The following is a 25,100-nucleotide window of genomic DNA, read 5'->3' as shown; positions in this document are numbered from 1 at the left end:
GGTTGAAACTCTGAGGAGTTGCTTTAAAGGGTTTTAAATGTATCAGTGCATGAAGTCCCCTGGGTGGTCGAGTGAGCCCCGAAAAGAAATGTCAGCGACAAATTTCTGTGTTGCTAATCCACGCGTGAGCTTTCAACCGAAATGGTCAATTTGTAAAACAGAAATAAAAGTCTCTTTACAAGCTGAACGAAAGAAGCAGTCTCCTCCGGTGCTGCTTACATTCCCTGTCTGGTGAGCACCTGGAGAATATTGAGGATACTGCAGAGGATGTTTTTTGGCAGGGGCCTGCCTAGAAAAATAAACCTACGTCTGACCTCAAGCGCCAGTCGTGGAGTCGCCTGACCTAACCGACTGACACAATGTTCTCCCACAAGTACAAGCATCATGCCTGGGTGGCCGTGGGGGGAAAGGGGAACTCTCTCTGGACCACTTTCAAAAGGAAAAACAAAAGCCAAGATGAGCTGGAGCTTGACTTTGAATTTATGCTATTTGACTGCGCTGACTGGACTCTGGATTTATTAAAATTAATCTTCTAGGCCTTCACATACTTTCTTTTATGCTTGAATAAGATTTTTCAAGCTGTTTTGTTTTTTTTTGCACATTGTTCTCAGCAGCTGTTTGTTGTGTTTTTTCAAGGTCTTGCCAGCTGAAGAAAAACGCAGCTGGAAGTGATTTTTTATTTTGTATGATACTTCTGCTTCTTCTGAGCGTTGTTGCTCTTCCTTGGCCCTCCTGTCCTCCCTCCCCTCCCTCCCTCCCTCTGTGCTCTCTTGCTCTCGCACCCTGACTCTTTCCCTGCAAGTGTGATCGCTTCTGTAATGAGGGCTCTTTGATGTGGAGTGTATCTAGGGTAAGCAGAGTGCTTAGTTGAGTGGGAGGCAAGGAATGTGAGGCAGGTAGCCTACACCACAGTCTTGTTGATTAGAACTCATCTTCTCTCCCCTCAGACCTGCTCAACAATCCTGAATACAAATGTTTCTCTCTGGGTTTCCACGCTGTCTGCGCTCCCCGATACTGGCTGTTTTCAATCAAATATACCTCTCATTAGCACATATTCGTGTCTTTGCAACATACAGCATCCTCACACTTGTTTATTCGAGTCTATTCTTTAAACCCTTTGTCCCAGTTTGACTCCTTTGAAACCAACTCAGGCTCTTCCTCACAGCCAACTACAAAGCCTGAACCTATGTGAGCTGCTGACAATCATGTGTCCACAGAGGACACAAAGAGAGAAAAAGACTTTGATTCAGTCCATTGTAGACAGAAAAGATGGGCAGCGCAGGGAGGGAAAACAGGCCCGGCTCTCTGATTTGATGGATGTTTCTGATGTAAACTGGTAAGAAGGTGAGTGCATTTATGTGTGTTTGTCCAAACAAGTGTGTTTCCTTATCCCACTCCGCATCTGCCTCATACAAAAGATTCAGGCCAAGGCAGCAACATGGTAGTGCTGGAAGAGAAATAGCTTTTCATTTTTGCATCGGTTATTTATTATGTCTTTGGATATGCCGGCAGTGAGAAAGAAAGTTAATCAGCCACTGTTGCAGAAGGCAGTATAAGAGGCAGACTGTAATCACCTGGTGTTTAGAGAAAGTGAAAGAGGCAAAGGTCGAGGAAGTGGATCAGCAAGAAGAAGTAAGTGGAGAAAACTGGGGAGTGGGGGTGTTGAAGAAGTTTTTGAGGCTTTGAGTCAAAATGATACTGTTTCTAATTATACTTCTTCTCCATAGATGTTGCTGCACAGGTAAGTCGGTTTTGTGTGTGTGTGTGTGTGTGTGTGTGTGTGTGTGTGTGTGTGTGTGTGTGTGTGTGTGTGTGTGTGTGTGTGTGTGTGTGTGTGTGTGTGTGTGTGTGTGTGCGCGTGTGTGTGTGTGTTTGCGATGTTGCTAAGGGAGCCAGAAGCAGAGCAAAGGTTAGCAAACCAACGATCATTAGGACATTTTTGATGTGGTCACCAAGCGCCCATGAAAGTATTATTTCTATGACATCGTGCAATACAGTTTTCAGTGCATGCAGTTAAAGTGGTGCTATACACCTGGGAATAGGTTTAAAGTAATTAACTGTTTTTCTATGTTATGACTTCTTTGGTCTGACATCACAGAGTTGCACGCACTTCTCAAAGCTGTCAGTGTTTCTTGTTGAAGTAGCACCATCTTGCCATAGCTGATACGAGTTGCTGTCTTAAGCCTGGACCCGGGTCTTGGGGGACTTCACCTCTCATTGCTCCCTCCACTCCCCATTTCCAATTCAGTTGCATGCCAGCAATAAAACATTTTATGGCCAGCCTTCCAACTATTCTGAGATAGGATCCCAGTCACCAGCCCTGCTCATAAATATGGCCTACATCATTTATGTTCCCTTCTTAAATTGATCCAGATCTCTTCTTCATCTGTTTCATGGATGTCACTCTATGAGTATGTGCTCAGAGTAAAGAAAGAAAGAAAAGGGGCGGGGGCAGGGCGGGGGGGGGGGGGGGGGGGGTCATATTTGCGACACGGCCAAAACAGATCACAAGCATCATTGCAGACTTAGTTTAATTGTTCCAGCAGTGCTGTTTTTGTCCTCTTTAAGTTCTGATCTGGCAGCCAGTCTGTCTTTTCCATCTTTTCCTATTAAATGTCCTGTTTTTAAAGATGTCCTCTCAAGCATCTGCAGCTTTCACCATCAATATCCTTGGCCCAGGCTGTTTTTCCTCTATCACTGTGTCATCTTGAAAATGGTCTTTTAAATGCTGTCTTTTAAAAGTCAGGAGGAACGATTGGGCTCTTTCTTTTAGAACTGCGGTTTGGTGGTCTGGCACCACCCACACATACATCCTTGCCTCAACAACCTGAACCCAAACATGCCCCCCCCCCCATCCTTGAATGGCAGAGTCTAGGTAATCACTGTAATTTACACAATCTATACATTAAAAGACCCCAGCGTGTTCAAAGCAGAGGAAAGGGACGTTTCAGGGGAATCTGACCCAGGATCCAGATGCTGAAATTAAAGAGCTGTGTGTGTGTGAAGAGGTATGCATGAAACTGCAAGTTTTCTATACATTTAAAAACTACAGTGTTACATGAAATTCTAAATGAAGATATATTCACCATTAGAAAGATATGTTAGCTCTTCATAGTTGATATAAATTCAAAATAAACAATACTACTGTTTCAGCGACAAACAGAAATTATTATTCAGAAGATGGATTCTTTTTAGATTTGCGGAGATTTGTTTTCCTTGTAGAGAAAGGATAGAAGGTCTGTTTAAACAGACCACGCAATGGAGGAAGGCCACCCTGCTGCACAGTTTCCGCTGATACATGATCTCAATGTGTGCACAAGTCACCATCTGCTATGCTATAAATATCACATACGTGTATACTCACTCTTCAGCAGAAGCCAAGTTGAGTTCCTGTGACTATTTTACTTGGGTTAAATGAAACGTATCAAACTTCCTACCCTTAAAGGTAGCGAATAGTCCAGATATACTCCATGCAACACTGAAATAGACGGATCACAATGTTGCATGTCAAAGAAATTATTCTCTTGCAGAAGTGAGTTGTTTTTGTTGTGCTTTTCTCTGTTTCCCAAAGAGGCTAAAGTACCACTTGATACATGGATGATCCATGCTGAGTCCTAAGCAGCTACCAGGTGTTTACACTAATTTGACTTTCCCAGCTAGACTTTCTCTCTGGGGCAAACCCATAACAAATGAATACTCAGACATGCTCACACAAGTTTTCCTGCTCTTGCACATGCCACTGGTATTTCCAGTTCATGTGGTGTGGGCTACATCATGTGAGGCCTCTCTACCCAGATTGCTTTTATGATTTTATTGCAGTCTTGATTAGGCACATGTGACTAACTGCAAACCAATGTTGGCAACGCATGAGCGGTTGGCAGAAAGCAGTGATCTTCTAGAAGAATTGTAACAACACCGCGTTCAAGAAGGCGGGAGCTGTTCACCGGGAATTTGATGCTTCTGGCCGTGCGGAACAAAGTTGGCCCAGCTCACCTCATTTCACACATTAACTGTTGTGTTTGCATAGAAGAGAGGAGACATTTTCATTCTGCAGTCGGGCTCCACTACCTCACAGAAGAAAAATGCTAACCCTGCTTCATTTGCCACAGAAAAACGGGCCAAGTTGACTTAGCCAGAGAGGGAAAATATTGGGGTCTTTTAAATGCAAAAATTCAGGGGAGGGAAATGGAAATGTGACCGTTTTCCTGACATAAAAAACAGAAGACATCAAGACTCAATTATGATGTTCTCAAGACTAAGCTGGACTTTGTTCCCTTTCATTCTTTTTTGAGTGTTTGTCCAAGAGATTGGTGGGGGGACGAAATTGAAAGGGACACAGTAATGATTTGTAAAATGATGGATGCCAGCATAAATTGATAGTTTTTTGGGGTTTTTTTTCCTTCTGTTAAAGGGACTGCAGCTTAAAAAGATCCAGAAGGCACATACCACATCAAAGAATAATTGAGATCTCTATCACATTCACACACAAAACAGGGGAGTCAGGGAAAGGTACTGCAGAAGGGAGGGGAAAAAAAGGTGTAACATTTAAAATAATAAAAATAAAAAATAAAATAAAATGGGGTTTGTGCATTTTCAAGAATTATTCTATGATGCTGTGCAGCTCCTGTGTGGTCCTCTTTTTCTGTCTCTCTCCCTTGCTCTTCCTCCTTCTCTCACACTCACTCGTCCCTCTTTTGTGGCTCTAAGCCTATGAGCTGGCTTGGGCCCTTCCTTACTACACACACCCAGCGGGGCTTTATAAAGGCAGGGCCGGAGGTCTCAGCAGCCACACTCTCTGCCTGTGCCTCCTCTGCCTTTACGTCTGCACTGAAAGCCTGTGTCAATTTCTCCAGCTTCCAGGTCGTGTGGAACAGAGATGCTGACACCACATTACAGGGTCCCCAGTCTCCTGGTTATCCTGCTGGGCCCCATCCTGATGCCTGCCAGCCGGGCCACTATGGACAGCCAAGGTGAGGAGACGTCAGAGTTATTATTGCTGCCTGAGGTTGGGATATTAGTAGCACTTTGTGGGGAGGAAAATGGACACACAGACTCAAGCAGGTAACCTCAAACTGGGACTGTGAGTAAAGACAGACTGCTTTTGAAAATGCAGGTGTGTGGGTGCCAGTGGCTGAAGATGAACATAAGCTGGTGTCAGTGTATTTTTGTCCGTGTCTACTTGTTTATGTAAACTTTGGGATGGACTGTTTGTCTTTCCTTGTTTTAGTGTGTGGCAAAAGGAATTTTCTTTTTTAGCTTTGTTTTCCCCCCTAGAGCTTCTCCGTGAGCATGAATGGATAGATATCAAAGTGCCTTCAAGGCTGTTTTTATCACTTTGACACCTTTTAAGAAACCTGTTTTTCTTGTCTGAATCAAGGTAAAGTACATGTGCATATGTCAGGGCATTAACCTTAAAGAGAGAAAAATGTGTGCTCGCGCACACACATGAATTCTTATGAAGTTCTGCACATGGAAACCCCCCCACGCACAAACCCTAAACAGTCAGCCCCACACACATGCCTGCTTGTTTACCTGTAAATCTCTGAGATCTACTCATATCCAAGACTGCACCTACATCTCATTAATTCTTTCTCCATGCATGTTTCTATGGAGCAGCCCTGTATGAGATTGAGAAAGAGCCGGCATATTGGGATGCACAAGCAAGGGCGACACTGGATGCTGCGCTCAGATTACGTCCTCAGGAGCACCAGGCCAAGAACATCATCCTGTTCCTGGGTGACGGTAAGCTTCTGAGAAATCAATTTTAACCAGCATTCAGTGCTGGCACAGCTGTGGCTAAAGATTTAGTAGAAAATGCATTACTTTCAACTTCACTGACAAACATAGCAAAGTGGATGATGTAACAGTATTTCTACATAATTATAAAACTGTTTTCAAAGTGGGCAAGCAATGTGAGGTTTTGGGGTTCTTGTGTTTTTTTTTGCCAAGACTAAACAGAAGGATCAAATATCATTCAGCAATTACCAACAAATATGGTTCAAATATTTGGGAAAATTAAGCTTGACTGCAGTGCTTTGGAACTTTATGGGCGAAATATAGAATAGGTGGAAAAAAATACTTGTACAGACATATGTTGGTGTAGCATTGTGATAGACATTTAAACTTTAAATGGCCGATTTTCATTTTTTAACACTACCTGCGCTGACAGGTCAGAGGCTGTGTTGTCTTGCAGTGAGGTGTTGGCAGCAGATCCTTTCATTCCTGTGGGTTGAAAGGTGAGGCTTCTGATAATCAGGCTTGCTCCGGTCTGCCCCAGAGATGCTCCATCAAGTTTTGGATCACGGGAGGTTGGAAGCCTTTGGCTCTTTGCTGTGCTCCACGAGCTGTTCCTGAACTTTTTCTTTCTGATGTCAATGGTTGTTAGATTGTTGGGCTGGTCACGTTGGTCAAAGACCGACGAACTGCAGGTGGGGGATGTGGATGACCTGTTAGTGGTTTTAATGTTGATGTGTGATCAGTGTACAGGAGGCAATGAAAATCTTTTGTCTCATTATCTCATTCAAAGCACTGGGCCACTTTTAAAACTGTATTTTTATGAATCTTCCATTGTGTCCGTAACTCAGATTTTATTTTAAGGAAAAGAACAAAATCACTGAGATCCACATCCTGAGAACAGCTGGTAGTTGGTTTGGCAGAAAAAAAATTCTTTCCAGTCCACTGTGACCAGGCACACATGTGTCACAGTTTAGCACCTTTGCCTTTTCACAGATAGGATGCAATAGTAGAGGTCTTTATTGGAAGTCAGACATCAGCGATGCTGTTGTTGTTGGGTTTTTTTTTTTTTTTAATAGTGCAACAATTAGCAATGTTATAATTTCTATCTTGACCTTATAATGGCAGCATTGTCACACAGTTAGAGTATTCAAACCCAGAAACAATGATTCACAAATGTATTTATTAGGATTATTCTGTGTTCCATTTACCCTGGACGTTTGATGGTGGGCTTAGAGTGACTCCCACTCCTGAGTTAAGATGTTCCAGTAAGAAAGTCACAAAATCAAGGAAAATAAGTATTTGCTTTGTTCCTTAGCAATGTAGAGCCATTCATGTATCTGGTGTGTGACCCACTCAGCCATGGTGTCACCAGGTGCCACTCCAGTCAGCTGCCAGCTGGAAACTGAGGCTACAGTCTTTACATGCGATTTTTGACAACCCAAGATTGGAAATGTGCTGCCTGGTCTGATGAGTTTCGATTTCTGCTGCAAGATTCAGACGATAGGTCAGAATTTGGCATAAACAACATGAAAGCATGAATCCATTCTGCTTTGTATCAACAGTTCAGGACACTGGTGATGGAATAATGGTGTGGGGATATTTTCTTGCCACTGTTGTCACACAGTTTAAGTACCAGAACCCAGATGCAATGATACAAAACTGTGTAAGAGGCTTATACTGTACTGCATTTACCTCTGAAGACAGATGTCAGAGCTGGGAGCTGCGTTCCAGTAGTCATTTCGGAAAAGCGAGGAAAAACAGGATTTGTTTACTCTTTGTAAACACAAGATTTGTTTACTGTGTGTAAACACAAGATTTGTTTACTGTGTATACTTGTTTTTTGCCCTGAAACACACTGCCCCAGCACATTCATGTATGCATGAGGTTTATGTAGTGAGTTACAAATACATAGCAGTGATCCTACAGATCACAAGTTTTACAGTTTTACTAATGTTCCTATGCACATCCGCCATCTTGGATCATTAAATCAGGGTTAGTCGTGCCGTCCTGACTTTCTCAGTTGAAATTCTGATTTGAGGAAGCATTCCAGTCGAAGATTGTGACTGGGAACTTGGAAATTCCACTTTCCAACTTCAAATGGAATTCCCATTATTGACATAGCAGCATAGCACTGCTTCATCTGAGATTAATGTAGTTTCATCTAAAGAAAAAGAAATAAATCGGATAAAAATGTCAAACACAAACAAAAGTGTGCATTTTTTTTCTTTCGCACAGCTCTTACAGAGCCATTTGTTTCTTTTAGAGTGCATTGTTTGTTGTTAGCAGTTGTCTTTTAGCTATGCTGCTACATTAGTTGATACTCTAAGATAACTTAGTTATCTTAGAGTATCAACATCAGTGGGGGCGCCACCTTAAAGATCCACTCTTGAGATAACAAAGTGTCCTTCTGTAGCGCTGTAGTCTGACACTGCAACATCTACAGGCAGCTATTGACATTTGAGAATAATTTCCATCTGCATTAGATTTGGCTGGAAATTGTTCTGCCATTAATTGTTACTTTTATGACTGGTGAGGGATTAAATCAGTTTTGGTGGGAGAAGCTGATTAAAGGCACAAAGATGTGAGAATGTTTTTTGTGTTAAAGACAAACAATATCTGCTTTAAATCATACCCATCAAGTCGCATTTCTGGGTGGTCGGTGAGCAGAGTTTTCTTTACACATCTCTCCTGCCCTGCTTTGCCCTAAGCCTGTTCTTAATTTTATGAGTGTGACTTTTAAGGGAAACTTAAATGCACCACAGTAGGGTTTTTAAATACAATGGTAAAGGGCTTACAGCAGCAAAGGAAAACTTGTAGGCACCATAGCAAAAAACAGGCAACAAATTGATTGTTTAGTTAAGGAGGTACAATGCTTCGGGCTTCTCCAGGAGTGTTCAGATGCGTCATGTGTCAACCCTGTTTTTGACATTGCTTAGTAAATTGTGACAGTTTAAATAAAGCCTACAAGTTCCTGCATTTATACTGGAGAGCAACAAAAAGTTAAACATGCTTGTACTATTGAAAATCACTTTATCCATAAAAACCACGTAGACAGAAATGAAAACGAATGTGTTTGAAAAACTAACGGTAACCTCTGAGAACTAGAAGACAGACTGTTTCTTCAACAAAACATGTCACTGTGTTTTCACTTGAAAATATAAAATGTTAACGTTTTTTTTATGTAACACATAAAAACAACAAAAGCTTAGGATTAAAGCTGGTCTGGTGAAATTTATGAATATCTAGATCTAGATCTAGATATTGGTGTTTCCATTTGAGAGTCTACAGGACATACACTGAGGCTGGGTTTTAGAAATACAACATGGTAACATGAGAAATGTTAACTGTGACAACTCTAACATCTAGTTTAAGGTGTGTGAAGTAAATGCATCACAGAAGCTAATGAGGAGCTGCTTCTCCCTTATTGTGTTCAAATAAAGTACAAGTGATTTACATAAGGTTGATTCATAATACAAGAAAGGATGGTTCACATCATCTAAAAGATTCGACTGGAACTTGAAATGTTAAAGTACTGTTCCTGTCTGTGTGATGATTGTATTTTACCTGAGCTACTGTGAATGTTGTAAAAGCACTGTGACGAAGAGAAAGTACGCATTTGGGTAAACTGAGCTGGAACTTCACATATTGTGAGTTTTTTTTCTTTTCTTTGAGAAAACTCATAAACTCCTTGCTTATTTAAGTAAGTAATTCACACAGATATTATATGTTTAAAGGGTGAGCTTAACAGTCAAGGAAGTGTCCTCAATACAGCCTGTACACACTTTGACATAGATGTAAGAGGACTGATAAAAGAAGGTATAATAGTAAATAAAACAAATAGTTATGTCAATAACTTCTGTTCCCTGAAGGAGAGGAGCGAGGTACAACACATAAGTATGGGATATTACGCCCTCGCGTGTCCTGGCTGAAGAAACCTTTATTCATGCCCTTAAGGCAGATGACGTGTGATGACACGCGCACGACCCCGCCTGCACATATAGCCCCTGTCATCACAGTCATCCCTCAGTTCGATAGCCGCTCTTCACCAAGCCAAACTGCTCAGTGGGGCCACCTTGTGTTGTACCTCGTTCCTCTCCTTCAGGGAACAGAAGTTATAGACATAACTATTCGTTCCCTTTCAGTCGATTCACTCGGTACAACACATAAGTATGGGACATATATACACGCCCCACCGAACCGGAATCGGACCACCATATCCTTAGTGAGTGGTAGACCCAGCAGAAAGGACAGCATGAGCCACCGAAGGGGCCAAGGACTCGCTGCTAGAAGGCTGATTATCTCCGCATACCACGACCTTGTGGGCCACCAAGGGGCCACTAGAATCAGAGAGAGGGAATACCGATGCACTCGCTCTAGAACTGGAGATATCATTTCCACTGGGGGAAATGCATACACGTCTGGCCATTGGTGCGCTAGCACGTCCATGCCCAAGGGTGCATCATGGTCGATTATGGAGAAGAACAGGGGGCAGTGAGTATTTACCCTGGAAGCAAAAAGATCTATTTGTGCCTTGCCAAATAAATCCCAAATCTGAGCCACTACTTAAGGGTGTAACCTCCATTCTCTCACCAGAGGACCCTCCCTGGAGAGAAGGTCCAGCCCCAGGTTCAGGTGGCCCGGGACATGGGTGGCTCTTAGAGACAGAAAATGAACACTGCACCATAACAGCAGAGAGTGAGACAGCTTCAACAGGGGAAGAGAACATGTTCCTCCCTGCCTGTTTATGTAAGACACCACTGTTGAATTGTCCGTCCTGACTAAGACATGCTGGCCATCCAGGACTGGACGGAAATGCTTTAGAGCTAAGAACACTGCTAACAGCTCTAAGTGGTTGATGTGCAGCTCGCGCTGGGCTGCGGACCAGATCCCTCTCACTGATGCACCCTCGCAAAGCGCTCCCCACCCTCTTAGGGAAGCATCTGTGGACACCACCTTGCGAAACAACACCCTCCCAATCCGAGAGCCCTGATGCAGCAGCCTGGGCTCCCTCCAAGGACGGAGAGCTAGCATGCAAGACGCGGTTACCGGCAGCCTCCTCCGGAGGTGACGCGATGCACACAAACGGTGAGAGAGAGTCCAGCGTTGAAACGCTCTCATTTTTAACAGTCCAAGTGGCACCACGGCGATCATAGATGCCATCATGCCCAACAAGCTTAATATCGTCTGGAAACGCAGTCTGCTTCCCAGCTGAAACTGAGCGAGGCAGCGATGAAACGCGGCCACTCTGTGCTCCGACAAACATGCGCGGCTGGAAAGCGAGCATATTTTCAAACCGAGAAAAGTAATCTGCTGACTCGGGATTAGCGAGCTCTTTTGAAAGTTCACAGAGAACCCCAGTGTCTGAATGTGTCACAGAGAACCCCAGTGTCTGAATGTGTGACAGAACCAGCGACAGCTGTGTCTCTGCCTGCTCTCTGGAGCAAGCTACGAGAGCCCAGTCGTCTAGGTAGGCTCAGATGCGGATGCCTCTCTCTCTGAGGGGCGCTAGCGCTGCCTTGGCACATTTCGTAAAGGTGCGAGGAGCGAGCGACAGCCCGAACGGCAGCACTAAGTATTCATTGGCTACGCCCTCAAATACAAACCTCAGAAACTGCCTGTGTTTCGGGTGTATAGCCACATGAAAATAAGCATCTATTAGATCAATTGTTGCAAACCAATCTCCCGGGCCGACTGCATTCAATAGCTGTCTGAGTGTTAGCATCTTGAACCTGTACGTTCGTAGATACGTGTTCAAGACTCGCAGGTTGAGGATGGGACAAGGCCCTCCTTCTTTTTTTGGAACAACAAAATAATGGCTGTACCAACCTTTGTCTGTCTCCGAAGTGGGGACCACTCGTGTTGCTCTTTTCTGCAATAGCGCCTTTATTTCCTCTCTGAGTATCATGGCCGCCTCGGTGTTGACAGTCGTGTTTACAACTCTTTGGAAACGAGGCGGCTTGACCCGGTAACCCATGGCAATGGTTCGCAGCACCCACGGAGAGGGGGCACAAGTGCGCCACTGAGGGAAGTGAGCAGCCAGCCGGCTGACCTGCAGCACCGTCGGCGGGGCGTTGTCGCCCCCCAGTTTGTCTGCAGGGGACTGCATCACCTGCCTGACCTGGCTCATTCTGCCTGCAGGCTGAGCATTTGTGATTGTTTGAGAATAAACAACACTCTTTATTGATTGTAACATGGAAACATGTACATTCATACATTTTGTTGGAGGCACCTTTTCTCTATGTGGTCACCTGAACATTTAACACACCTGAACAGGGAGTGACCTGAGGCATTTTGTGTGCAGGAGTTTTGTGCTTGGGAGACAGTGTTAGGAAAGTGCAGCGCCTTCTGGGGCTGACAACCTGAACAGAACTTAAGCGGCACCTCTTGTGCGGCAACAGAGGGATAAAAACAGCGTCTCCCTGCTGCTGGACCCCTTCTCCACTCGAAACCACAGCTAGGAGGGCTGAGGCTGAGGTGTCGGATCCCGCCGGGGGCCCGAGGGTGGGCCTTTGCTCCAGGCCAACTGGCGTGGAGCTCATGCCAGAGGATGTGCTCTCGCTGGCGGCACACTCACTTCAGCAGTGGGTGCCGGTCTCTTGCCAGTCGTCAGAGCAGCGGTGGGCCTGTGAGAGCTAACTGCGGGCTTGGGCTTGGGCTGACATCTGGGGATGATGTCGCGTCCAAATATATAGCTCTGTCCCTATCCGGGACGTCAGAGAGGGTCAGCCACAGGTGCCCCTGCGCCACTACTGTCGACGCCATCCCTCTGCCCAGGGAGAGCACTGCACAGCGAGACGCACGGAGGATGTAATCTGTGGCGACTCTGACCTCGTTAAGAAGAGGTGCCAGCGGGATGTCATCAGGAACCAGCGATCCGAGCACCACCAGGCACATTGCCTGGTACGTCTGGAGCATGGTGACGGAGCTCATGGCGTGAGCAGTGCCGGCCTGAGCCCAATAAATCTTCTCCAGCTGCGAAGCAGAGAATCTGCAGTACTTGGACGGCAGAGTTGCGGGGCCGCCGACACCATGGTTATGGGATAAGCAGCCAGAGACGGCTCCATAGGGGGTGGGTTAGCTAAGCCAGCCCCCTCGGCGCCGTCCAATTCCTTGTACTGTCCATAGCCGGGCACAGTGACGCGGGTAGACAGAGGTTTGTTCCATGCTGTTAGCTCGCAGAGAAAGTCTGGGAACATGGGAAGGCAGGAGGAGAGGGCCAGTCCACCTGCAGCTTCTCAGCAGCACGGCAAAACAGGGAAAAAAAGAGAGGTGTCATCGTGGCCGACCGGCGTAGCAGCGGCGGCACATTGGGCCGACAATGAACTCTCCTGCTCATCCTCCGACAAACCATGGATATCCAGGCCAATGTCCAGTACGTCACCGTTTTCCTAGGGAGCGCTGGCGGGCTTCAACCCAGGCTGAAGCCCGTCAGCGCTCCTGCATGGTTTCGGCTCGTCATCGGCTAACCCGTCAACATATTCCATGTGGTCAGCCCAGCTAATTGTGGGGACATCGACCGGAAAATCCTCGTCTTCGGACTCGGATGAAGCCGGGGCTCCATACTCGGAAAGGAGAGGGTCATGCCGTGCGACAGCCAAGCGTCCCAGCACTTTTTCCACAAACGTCACCCGTCTTTCCAGGGTCGAGCGCCGGAGCTGGCGACAAAACGCACAGGCTTCAGGCCCCAGGCAGACAGGGCAGGCATCGTGCTGGTTGCTGTCGTGCAAAGAGAAACTGCATCCCTGAGGACAGGGGCGAACAGAAGATTTCTGCTTTGCTCGCTTCGGTTTGGAGTCCATTCCAAAACGCAAAGCAAAATGCTGCACGGGAAAAAACTTGAAATTAGTGCTCCGCGGGCAGCCTACACACCAACTGCGTGGTGGAGGCTAACACCAACAGGGGCAGTTAAGCTAAGTTCAAGTCGGCAGACAATGGAGCTAACTACCAGCAGCTAGCTAGCCCAACTCAGCAGAGGTGTTCTCAGCGAGGTGAAGAGCGTAAGAACTGAGGGATGACTGTGATGACAGCGGCTATATGTGCAGGCGGGGGCCATGCGCCTACCACTCACTAAGGATATGGTGGTCCGATTCCGGTTCGGTGGCTGCTCTGCGGGGCGTGTATATATGTCCCATACTTATGTGTTGTACCGAGTGAATCGACTGAAAGGGAACGAATAGTTATGTCTATAACTTCTGTTCCCTGAAGGAGAGGAACGAGGTACAACACAAGGTGGCCCCACTGAGCAGTTTGGCTTGGTGAAGAGCGGCTATCGAACTGAGGGATGACTGTGATGACAGGGGCTATATGTGCAGGCGGGGTCGTGCGCGTGTCATCACACGTCATCTGCCTTAAGGGCATGAATAAAGGTTTCTTCAGCCCAGTGTCTTCATAAGATTGACTCAGTTTATCATGCCTCCTTACGGTTTATTACAAACTGTAGGGCCTTGACCCATTGTTGTGATCTGTACGCTCGAGTGGGATGGCCTTCGTTGTCCTCCAGGAGGTTTGCTCACTGGTGCATCTTTATTTATAAGGCCCTGCTTGGACAAATGCCCACCTACATTTGCGATCTGCTCACACGGAGAAGTACTGTTTCTTACAGCCTGCGTTCAAGCGATCTTTTATTGCTCAATGTTCCATTTGCCAGAACTGAACTGGGAAAGAGGGCTTTTACTTATGCTGCCCCTTTCACATGGAACATGATGCAAAAAGACTGGAAGATAGCAGATCTTATTTCATTAAATGCTTTTAAGTCCAGATTGAGAGAGCCAGAGAAAAATGTTTTTAAAATGTAATTGTTATTTATAATATGTATGTAACTTTGTAATTTCAACGTGTTGTCGCCTCTTGGCCAGGACTCCCTTGCAAAAGAGGTTTTTAATCTCAATGGGACTTTTCCTGGTTAAATAAAGGTTAATAATAATAAAAGGACACGCGAGGGCGTGATATCCCATACTTATGTGTTGTACCGAGTGAATCGACTGAAAGGGAACCAAAAATGTTAATTGAGTCATTTGATTTATTCTAAACTGCAACATTACTTTCTGTAATACCATTTTTGTGACTTAACATTCTCACTTCCAGATGATTGTTGTTGTAATTTGGTGACATATAGATAAAAATGAACTGAAACCTCTGCTTACTAAGGGGTCCTTTTCATGGTTAGTGTGCAATGAAACAAAAGGAAAACTTAAATTTCACTGTAACCCTTAATGGTTTTGTGTAGAAAAGGGCAGTTTGGAAGTTTAAATGACATTACAATTGTTGTACATTACTCTAAAACCAAAGCTATAAGATTGACTTTAAGATTACAACCTGATTTCAAACATAATCTAACATAAACATTCTTACCCCTGGAAAAAGCTCTAAGATATTAACAGAATATGTCAAATGAGATACAGGATGGCAAAAAATGTATCTTAAAATGAGCTCTTTTGAGCTCTTTTTCATTAGAACAGTAAAGTACCACAACAAAGAATAAGTACACATATGAGGAACAGGTATCACTGCTTTAGAGTTTTCTTGTGTTGCATGCAAAACTCTTTCTTAGTCTCCTCTCGGCATTTTCTTATTTAAACACTGGTGACTAAGAATCAGTCTCATTGAAATGTATAAATGTATCCATCACCTTTTGAATGTGTGCCATGAACAATTAAGGCATTTCTCAAGAAATAACAAGGGGAATCGAGCCCCCTTACTATCAACCTTATAAAATGTCCAGTGAATGTGTATAATGTAGACTGACCACGTCAGTGACCTTTGGTCGTCAATCACTGTCTCGCAGGAATGGGCGTGTCCACAGTGTCAGCAGCTCGAATCCTGCGAGGTCAGATGGATGGTGGATCTGGAGAAGAGACGATACTAGCCATGGACACCTTTCCATACGTGGCCCTCTCTAAGGTGACAAAACAGCACTGCTGACCTGCAGGTCATCAGTTATTATTCATCAATTAATTATTCATGTGTAGAAAGAAATTCAAAATAGCCAGTAAAGTGTCATCCTATAACCTCAGCTGCACTTCAAATGTATTTTACATTTTGTATTTTATTAATAGTTCTTCTAAGTTGCTTTCTCCACTCATGAGAAGTAGAGTAACTTTTCCAATGTGTGCTCTTGTTCTTCTGTGGCCTGTACTGAACTGTATCCACTCACATTACATCTAATGTTCTTTTTTTTTTTTTACTTTTTTTTCTCTAGAGTTGGTCAGTTGGTTGCTAGGAAAAATGCTTTTATGTAATTCCTTGGAAGGTTGGAATACATATTAACCAGTAAATAGCTCTGTATTTTCAAACCTGCAGTAAAACATTTCTTACTGTGTTTGAAAATTATTGCATTTTACTGTTACATTATCCTAAAAAAGGTGTTCCTCCTGGTGAAGAAAGTGACAAAGCAGGGGGGAATTTTCACACAAATTTCAAAACACATTCCAGGTTAGCAACAGCTCACAGAAACGTACCTTTTCTCTGTGGCCTTTGAATTTTTCCCCACTTTCACTCACATTCTTGTAAAATGTGCGTGTGTGTTTGAGTGTGTGTTTATGGTAGAAATACAGTCACCTGGTAAATCAGTACAGAGACATGAAGTAGAACTATCATAGAGACAAAGACAGATTTGCACTGCAGGTGAATACCCCTTTATAAGGAAGGCTGATCAGGGGCTTGAACGTGTCTTTTTATTCACATGCTTCGTTCCCTTAACACGACACATGCCACTCAAACTCTCACGTGAAAAAAGAAATCCTAATGCAATCAACAGCTGAAGTGAAAATGCTGACACTGTGGTAGAAAATGTGAACACAGATTTAAACTCATCATCCTGGATTGAACATAATCCCTAAATCACTGTGTGGTTGAAAGAAGGAATCAGTGTTTAGTGTCTTTGGTGCCTCTGATATCCCAACCTATAATCAAAAAGAGAACATATCTGATATAACACATTCTAGCTGGCTCCATCTTTTAGATCATCCCCAGAAACTTTTGCAACTTAAGTGACAGTCATTTCAACTTAACACATTAGAACATGAAGCACATTCAAGCAATTTTTCTCAGGGGAGAAGCAAAAATGCTACTTTCAATATGCAGTGAATGCATAAAATATCTCAGCTCCCCAAATGTGCATGTGCAGATTTCACTTCTAAAAATAATGACATGGTCCATCTGTGTTTGATGCTATCCTGTTTTAATGCTGTTTTTGTTTCTACTCTGTAGACCTACAGTGTGGACAAGCAGGTAGCAGACAGTGCCAGCACTGCTACAGCCTACCACTGCGGTGTGAAGGCCAATGCAAAGACAGTAGGACTCAGCGCTAAAGCGGTGGCCTACGAGTGTAACACCACCTTTGGTAATGAGGTCTACTCAGTTCTGCGGCGCGCTAAAGCACAAGGTAAAGACAGTTGATTGCTTGGTCAAGTAGTGAGTTTGCTGTGTAAAGGACAGGTCAACCAGTTTGTTTTCTGATCTTAAGATATGTAATGCTTTAAAATAAAATATGTGGAATAAAGCAATAATCTGACAAGCTACTTCAGTGTTGCTTGCCAATTACGGTTCAACGTTCAAAAAATATATATACAGTTAGGAGAACCACCCACGCTGATCTGCCTTGACCTTTGTGCCTGTGGTCACTTTATGACATGCAATTTGTGCAGGGTTGTCTGTCAAGGCATGTGCATGTTTCAAGTGAATTTGCATTGTTGTTTGCAAATGTTTGCTAATGTTGTCGTGTCACAACATTAGATTGAGTTTGCTATATTTTTGTCACATATATGTTTATTTGCATCATGTGTCGATATACTAAATCGTTTAATGCACCCTTGGCTGCAGGGTAAGGCCCCGGTAAACCAAATATGGCTGAGGTAACACAGACCACTAATGTTTTCTTCATAGAGGTCTACACATAGTCTAGCTCAGGGGTTGGCAACCTGCGGCTCCGGAGCCGCATGCGGCTCTTTAGTCCTTTTAGTGCGGCTCCGCGTGGTTTGGGAAAATAAATTATTTTTTTAAGTAATTAGCTGAAGTGTATTTTATTTATGTTAGTTCTTTTTTAACTTCTATTAGTTTTTGATCGCTCAAAATAAGCGTCACACTTGTGGAAGCCGGTGTACCCGCCGAAACGCCGTGCATTTATTGAGACTTTCAACCCCAGGTAAGCCAATTATGGATCTTCGGATCTACATTATGTCAGCAGCTGTTCTCCACCGTGAACTATATTAAAAACAAACACCGCTCACGCCTCATAGATGACAGCTTACAGTCCTGCGTAAAGATGAAAGTCACTTCGTACAGCCCCGATTTGCAGACGCTGTGCGCAGAGGTTCAGGAGCAGAAGTCCCATTGTAAACATATCACGGCAGACCCGACGATGTTTCCATGAACATGCTTTTCAGCATCTCTTTATTGACCACTTTTCACACACGGTTGCTGTACACATACATCCGGTGTTAAAGCTCACAGCCCGACACATACCAACACAACAGCATAGATAGCACAGACGTTAAGGTGGCGAGGCGTGATTGCTGGTGCCGCTCCGGTGCGTCCGCCTATTTTTCATTTTTCAGCAGCATGGTGCTTTTTTTCCAATTATTTTTTTAAAAAATCTGGTCAAGGCTCCAAAAGCCCAAAGGTGATATAAAGGTGGCGGCTCACAACAGTTTTTGTTTGCTACATGGATCATTTTAGTTCAGCTGGGTGTCTTTCCTTTTGTTATATTTCTTTAAGAGTTTAAAATGTGTTAATTACATAAATAAAATGTAATTTTCTCTGTAGCACTTCATGGATTTAAGCAACACACCTTAGTTGTTCACACAAAGCATAAAGGTAAAAAATATGTATATATACATATATACAGTGTTATCTTCATTTTAGATGTCAAAAAGTATTTGCGGCTCCCAGTGTTTTCTTTTGCGTGGAAATCGCATCCAAATGGCTCTTTGGGTGCTAAAGGTTGCTGACCCCTGGTCTAGCTGCTCAACTAGAACTAAATTGCCTTGGGAGACCCTGATGGGGGCAAATTGCCTCCAATAACATAACTGCTGGAGATCACTAGGGCACCAAAACCACCCCACCATGATAAGGTGTTCATTAAGTGGATTGTTCTTTTAAGGCAATTTTTTTAAATTGTTCTTCTATAATTATCAATAAATAAACAAACATGGAACCATCAAACCTGTCCACAGAGATAATGTATTGTACTGTGTTGTACTGTTACAAATGTAGTGTTGACAGCAGTAACTACAACAAATTCTATGAGCGTAACTGCTCGAAAACTCCAAATCTCACCTCCCTCTATGAAAATCATCTCACCATTGTCACCAATAAAACAGATAGTTCTTAGAATTGGAGTTCTCTGGCACAGAAGAAGACACAAACCCATTTCTAACAAATTCCAAAACTATTTGGTACAAAGTACACAAAAAAATATAATTTGTATCATAAAAATAATCATCTTTATGCTTTAATTCCAAAATAAAAGTTGGTACACAGACTGTGTGAGGGGCTCAGGGGTTGAGAAATGGTGTCAGAACACAAGATAATTTATTTGAAAGAGGTGATTTCATTTTATATGTTAGACTTTCTTGCTGAGACCCGTCTGTCAAACCTGCAGCTCGAAGTCTTCTCTTCACAGTTAAACTGAGACTTGCTTACTGCAACCACTATTAAGCTGTGCTTGAAGCTGTTGTCCTGTGAGCTGTCTGTCATGCAACCTGTTAACTCTCAGAAACTTGTCCTCTGATTCAGTTGCTGCTTTGGGTCTGCCAGATCTCTACCTGACAGAGTGTGCCCCAGTTTCTGAGTGCCTTGTGATGGTGAAGGAAACTGTACTCATTGACACATTGACTTTTTTTGCATTTTCTCTGTGGGAAAGACCTATATTTTGAAGTGTTACGATGGTCTGTCTCTCTTCCATTATTAATAGCCTATTTCTTGCCATTTTGTAGCAACACTTTACTTTCTGTAGTACAATACTGTTCAACTGATGCTCATGAGGGTATGGTACCACAGTGTGTTCCAACACACTTTTATGCAGACAGATGGGGTTGTAAGTAATCCAGAAAAGTTGGAACACCTGTAGGACTTAGTAGCACCAGCTTCTAAGGCTTCATCAACCTCCACTGCTGCCGAACAGCTTTAAATTGTTAACCCATTTTGTGTTCCATGAAAACAAAACATTTTGTATAATTCTGAAAAGTACATTACTTTTGGTTTTGGGTAATCTTACCTTTTTTTCTTTTCTTTTCTTTTTCTTTTTTACATCTGGCAATTCACTATTTACTTTTGTACCATTTCAAATTATTCATTGGACTTGAACAACTTAAACAGCAATAACTGGAAGAATTAGGGTGTTTTAAAACCTTTGACCGGTAGTGTGAACTCCTGGATGTACTGTATTCTATCCATTTTTCATTTGCAGTTTTCTATTGTTTTTCAGGTAAATCAGTAGGAATAGTGACCACCACCCGTGTCCAGCATGCTTCCCCAGCAGCCGCCTACGCCCACTCTGTCAGCCGCAGCTGGTACAGTGATGCAGATCTGCCTTCCAGTGCTCGCGAACATGGTTGCGTCGACATTGCCACCCAGCTAGTCACCAATGTTGACATTGATGTAAGAAAGAAAAAATGTTTGGCTCTTTTCAATCAACAAATAAGATATAACATCAATTGTCAGTGTAGCTATTATATAATAGGGTTTATTTAAATACTTTTATATAAATTGGTAGGGACCAGATAATTCTTTTATTATGCCCTGACGTTTAAAATCTTGGCCTGGTCTGTCTAGACTTTCACTAGATAGATCAGGCTGCACCCACCTGTTAAACAGGCCTCCTGGCCACCTCTTGCCTCCATTGTTGAAAGGGTCACTCCCAGAGGCAGAGGGCTGTGAGGCACCGCCCAGCGGGAAACGCTCTACAGAGAACCAAACTTTTTTCTTTTGAGTTCTGTATGTCCGTTCAGGCACAGTCCATACTTGATCTGTAGGCAACTCAGAAGTGGAGGTCAGGGTGTGTGTGTGTGTGTGTAATTTCATATGACTCTACTTGATGAGAGCAGTACACGAACACTTTAAAGCAAAGATTGTAAGCTCGATCAGCCCTGTTAGAACCCTGTTAGAACCCTGTTTTGCTGCACCACCTTCTATAAAATTGCAATAAATAAATAAATAAATAAATAAATAATGGAATTGATCTTGTTGGCCTATCTTTAATTGCCATATACAAATGAGCACTCTGTGTTCCCAGTTATTTTCCATTGTGATTTCCAGAGTTCATGACTTTATCGTTTTATTTCGATTATCCTGTCAGATTATAATTAACAATAACTTTAAGGTCAGTACAAAGAAATATGAGGAAAGTTGGAAAAGCCAAACATCTTTGTGGTTCTGCTTGTTGTTGTTTTTTAAAGGTGATTCTCGGTGGAGGCAGGATGTACATGACTCCAAAAGGCACCCCAGACCCAGAGTACCCTACCTCCAACTCCCGCAAGGGGGACCGCAAAGACAAGAGGAACCTCATTGATGTGTGGCTGAAGGCTAAACCAGTAGGATTATTGACAATTATTGTGCAAATATTTCCTCAATTCCCCCACGACAGCTCACAGAGTCACGTTTCCTCTGGTTTGTGTTTCAGAACAAGAAATCACACTATGTTTGGCACAGGAAGGAGTTTGATGAGATAAATGTTAAAAATACTGACCGACTCATGGGTGGGTAACTAATATTGGGTCTGCTAATGAGCAGATACAGACTTACTGCAGAATATTAAATATATTAACATTGGTAGAAAGGTAGGGAAAAATTTAGTCATAAACCTGTTTACATATATCTAAGTTATTAAATCTTATAAATGCCTTAGAAAGAAGAGGAGTCCACTTAACCCAACTTTAATCTTTATAGACATGTAAATACTTATGATGTTGACTAGTATCATCTCTTACTGCTTTGGTGATAAAACAACACAGAGTGCATGACAGCAATGCAGCCGCCAATAGCTCAGAGGTGTTATCATCTTGTTATCAATGTTATGCATATTACCCACTTGTATGATAAATTTAGAAAATTAGATCTGCTGCATTTAAAGGTGTTCTTACTTTTAAAACAAGCCATCACAGAGAAGGCTTGACTAGCAGCTAGCAATTATTTCTTTAAAACTGTTAACTGCCTTATATATAACTTAAATGAGCAAGTGTACCAATTCTTAGATAGATTTTCATATTAATGATCTGAGATTGCAGTGCTGATTTTAACTCTACAGACGGGGTCAGAAGGTTTAGCTGTTCAACTCTAACATATTTTGAAATTGACTTTCAGTTTCCATTTTTTTTTTTTTTTTTTTTTGTTCTAACTGACAGTTTGGATTAACCACAACATTGCTGTGTGCTGCTGCATATTTTTTATTCATTTTGGTCCAACATGAACATTTTCTTCTTGTTTGTTCGTGCTTCTAGGTCTGTTTGAGCCCAAAGACATGAGATTTGAGGTTTTCCGAAATAGCACGCGTGATCCATCCATTGTGGAGATGACAGAAAAGGCTATTCAAATACTGAAGAAAAATCCAAAAGGATATTTCCTGTTTGTGGAAGATGAGTGCAATAAAACAATTTTGTAATGTAAAATCTCAGCAAGCACACTCATTTAATTATTTAGCTTGTGGATCCAGTTTAATGAGGTTTAATTCCTTAAGTTGCAAGACAATGAAATAAATATTAAATGTCTAAATCTCTTTTCTGTTATCTGTTACGAGGGAGAATCGATCACGGTCACCACGATGGCATTGCCAAACTGGCACTGACAGAAGCTGTGATGTTTGACCGTGCCATTCATCGTGCTGCACAGCTCACCAGAGAATCAGACACACTGACTGTGGTCACTGCTGACCACTCTCATGTCTTCACCTTTGGTGGCAACACGGCTCGAGGAAACCCCATCTTTGGTATGACTCAAAGCACTGCCACGTGAAGGCATTGTGGGTTCAAACTAGCATGAAAATCATGCCCTGGTGTGTGAAATTAAAAGTACAAGGGGCGAAAAAAGGGGTAAAACAAAAAAAGGGTGCAGACGGACCACTTGTGAAGAATACTGGAACTAGCCTCTTCCTTACCTACATTCTTTTTATTTTTATTATTCAGGATTAGCCCCAAAGAAAGCTGACGACCAAATGCCTTTCACTAGCATCCTGTATGCCAATGGCCCAGGTTACGTCCATATAAATGGAACTAGAGAGAACATCACTTTGGTGGATTACTGTAAGTACAGATTAATATCTTTCAGCTGTGGCACTCGTCTGTGCTGATGTGTACACAGACACCTTGAAGCGATGCGGTTATGGATGGCTTGTGCATGTTTCTCTAGGGAGCAGAGATAAATTATGATGGTCATTTTATTTACGGATTCATGGTTCTGTCTTCTGTTTAGTTCTTTGCACAGGTCTCCTGTACTTTGGAAGGTTAACAGCAATGTTCCTTGTCCTACACTGTGTGTTTTTTGTCATTGAACAAGTGTGTGTAACTTAAGGTGAAAAAAATGCCTTCTCTTTTTAATATACTTGTTCTGGGAACCAGTGTACACTCAGCCCACCTGGCACCTATCCCCTGCAAGTCAACATCTATATGATTAATGTAAGCGTATGAGGCCAAAAAGTTTTTGTGAGATGTAGAGATAAAAGAGAATAAAGGTTCAACCTTTGCACAATGCTTAAAAGGCCCCTTTAACCAGAGCAAAACAAAGACTGCAGTCATTTTCCAAATACATCCACTGGGGGTATTTTTACACGCTTTGCTTCGCGTTAGTCGCTGAATCAAAGGGATTTAGATTCCTTTCTGGTTTGTGAAAATTATATTATTAAGTTTGATTAAATAAATTACAGAGGATTTGAAAAACACAGTTGTGCCACAGGATACATGAGGAAAGTGTGATAATAGTGCAATCTAATGTATGTCTCTTATCCCAATGACAGTTTATGAATTTGTAAGTAAGGTAGAGTGTATAAGGTCATCATGGTGAATTAATGGAAACGCTGAAACATCTACTTATTCTGAAAGGTTGTTTGGTGATTGGCTACACATTTTTTTTGTTTAGATGATGAGGAGTACATGCAGCAGGCTGCTGTGCCACTGGATGCTGAGACACATGGTGGGGAGGATGTGGCCATCTATGCCAAAGGACCAATGGCTCACCTGTTCCATGGTGTAAAGGAGCAGAATTATGTGGCACATGTCATGGCCTACGCTACCTGTTTGGAGCCTTACACAAACTGTCCTCCTCACACGCACCGTCACACTCATTCCTCCTCTGGCTCTGTGAACACACCTTCCAGCCTCTTGTTTTTCCTTCTCTGTGTTCTCTTGTTGTTCAGATGACCCCGCCCAATCCGGCACACGTGTTACTTTGTATAAATGTAGCAATATGCACTAAACACTCGCAGGGTATGCATGTGCACTGTATGTGCACAGGCTGTCAACTTAGAATCCAGGGATAAAAGTACTGTATTTCTTAAGAGAAAAAAAGATTCTCTGTACGTCCATATTTACATGCACAGTTAACCAAACATGCATGCAAGCGTAGGCTTAACTTGCATCTGCTAACTCTATTCAGGTGCATACCAACAGCTATGCAGGAACCTCAAGCTACTACATATGCAAATTAACCATAATTCATATGTAAACAGCCCTCCGTGTGTTTCCACTGCAGAGCCATCAAAACTTGTTGTATTTTATTAAAGGCAATTACAGCCTATATGTACATATGTGACGTCTAACATGCACTAACTTTTTTCATTATTAAGTGTGAGTTTTGCCCATTATGTTTTTTCTCCAGTTAAATACATTCAGTGTAATCTAAAGCTTTGGACAGCATAAACTGAAACAAACAGATTTGAGCTCATTTTTTTCTATTGGCCACGTATACAGGGCACAGAGCTGTAACATGATCATCACTGTCCAGGTGAAATAAAATACGATAATGTAATCCTGAATTATGAGCCGTCATGGCGAGTACCAGCGTTATCAGACCTGAGAAGAAATCAGAAAGACTGCGTTAAAATATCAGCCCTTCATTATGTGTCTTGACCTTAATAGCTCCTAACCTTTTATGTTTCTCTGTTAAATTGCCTGTCACTTGATACCATAATCTATTGGATTGTAAACGAATGTATTTTATAAGCAAGTTGAAAATGTATTTTCATACTATTTCTTTTCCTACAGATGTGTAGGCATAGAACATCTGGTTTTCTTTGTAAAATCGTTCTCCATTTGATAGAAAATATTTTGGGTAATGCCCAACTTTATGGGTCATTTCATTTAATAAAGATTGCCAAGAAAGAGCATATGTGTTTTTACATTTTCTGGATTGGCTGTGTTCCAGAGTAAGCGTATTAC

At 42.8% G+C, this 25,100-nt stretch overlaps 1 protein-coding gene across 1 annotated transcript; it reads left to right on the top strand.

Moving 5' to 3' along the window:
* The first annotated feature begins 4,769 nt into the window (after positions 1-4,769).
* alpi.1 (alkaline phosphatase, intestinal, tandem duplicate 1) lies at positions 4,770-25,048 on the top strand. The gene is made up of 11 exons (XM_004561994.3): positions 4,770-4,970; positions 5,617-5,742; positions 15,521-15,636; positions 16,945-17,119; positions 20,162-20,334; positions 21,132-21,266; positions 21,356-21,431; positions 22,173-22,307; positions 22,466-22,657; positions 22,854-22,970; positions 23,803-25,048. Exons 1-11 carry the CDS (start codon positions 4,877-4,879, stop codon positions 24,081-24,083), a joined length of 1,620 nt encoding a protein of 539 aa, XP_004562051.2. The 5' UTR covers positions 4,770-4,876; the 3' UTR covers positions 24,084-25,048.
* Positions 25,049-25,100: the final 52 nt, after the last annotated feature.

The sequence above is a fragment of the Maylandia zebra genome, linkage group LG15 (assembly GCF_041146795.1).
Source record: "Maylandia zebra isolate NMK-2024a linkage group LG15, Mzebra_GT3a, whole genome shotgun sequence".
In the NCBI taxonomy this organism is placed as follows: Eukaryota; Metazoa; Chordata; class Actinopteri; order Cichliformes; family Cichlidae; genus Maylandia; species Maylandia zebra.
This window is presented reverse-complemented; position numbering and strand designations above follow the sequence as displayed.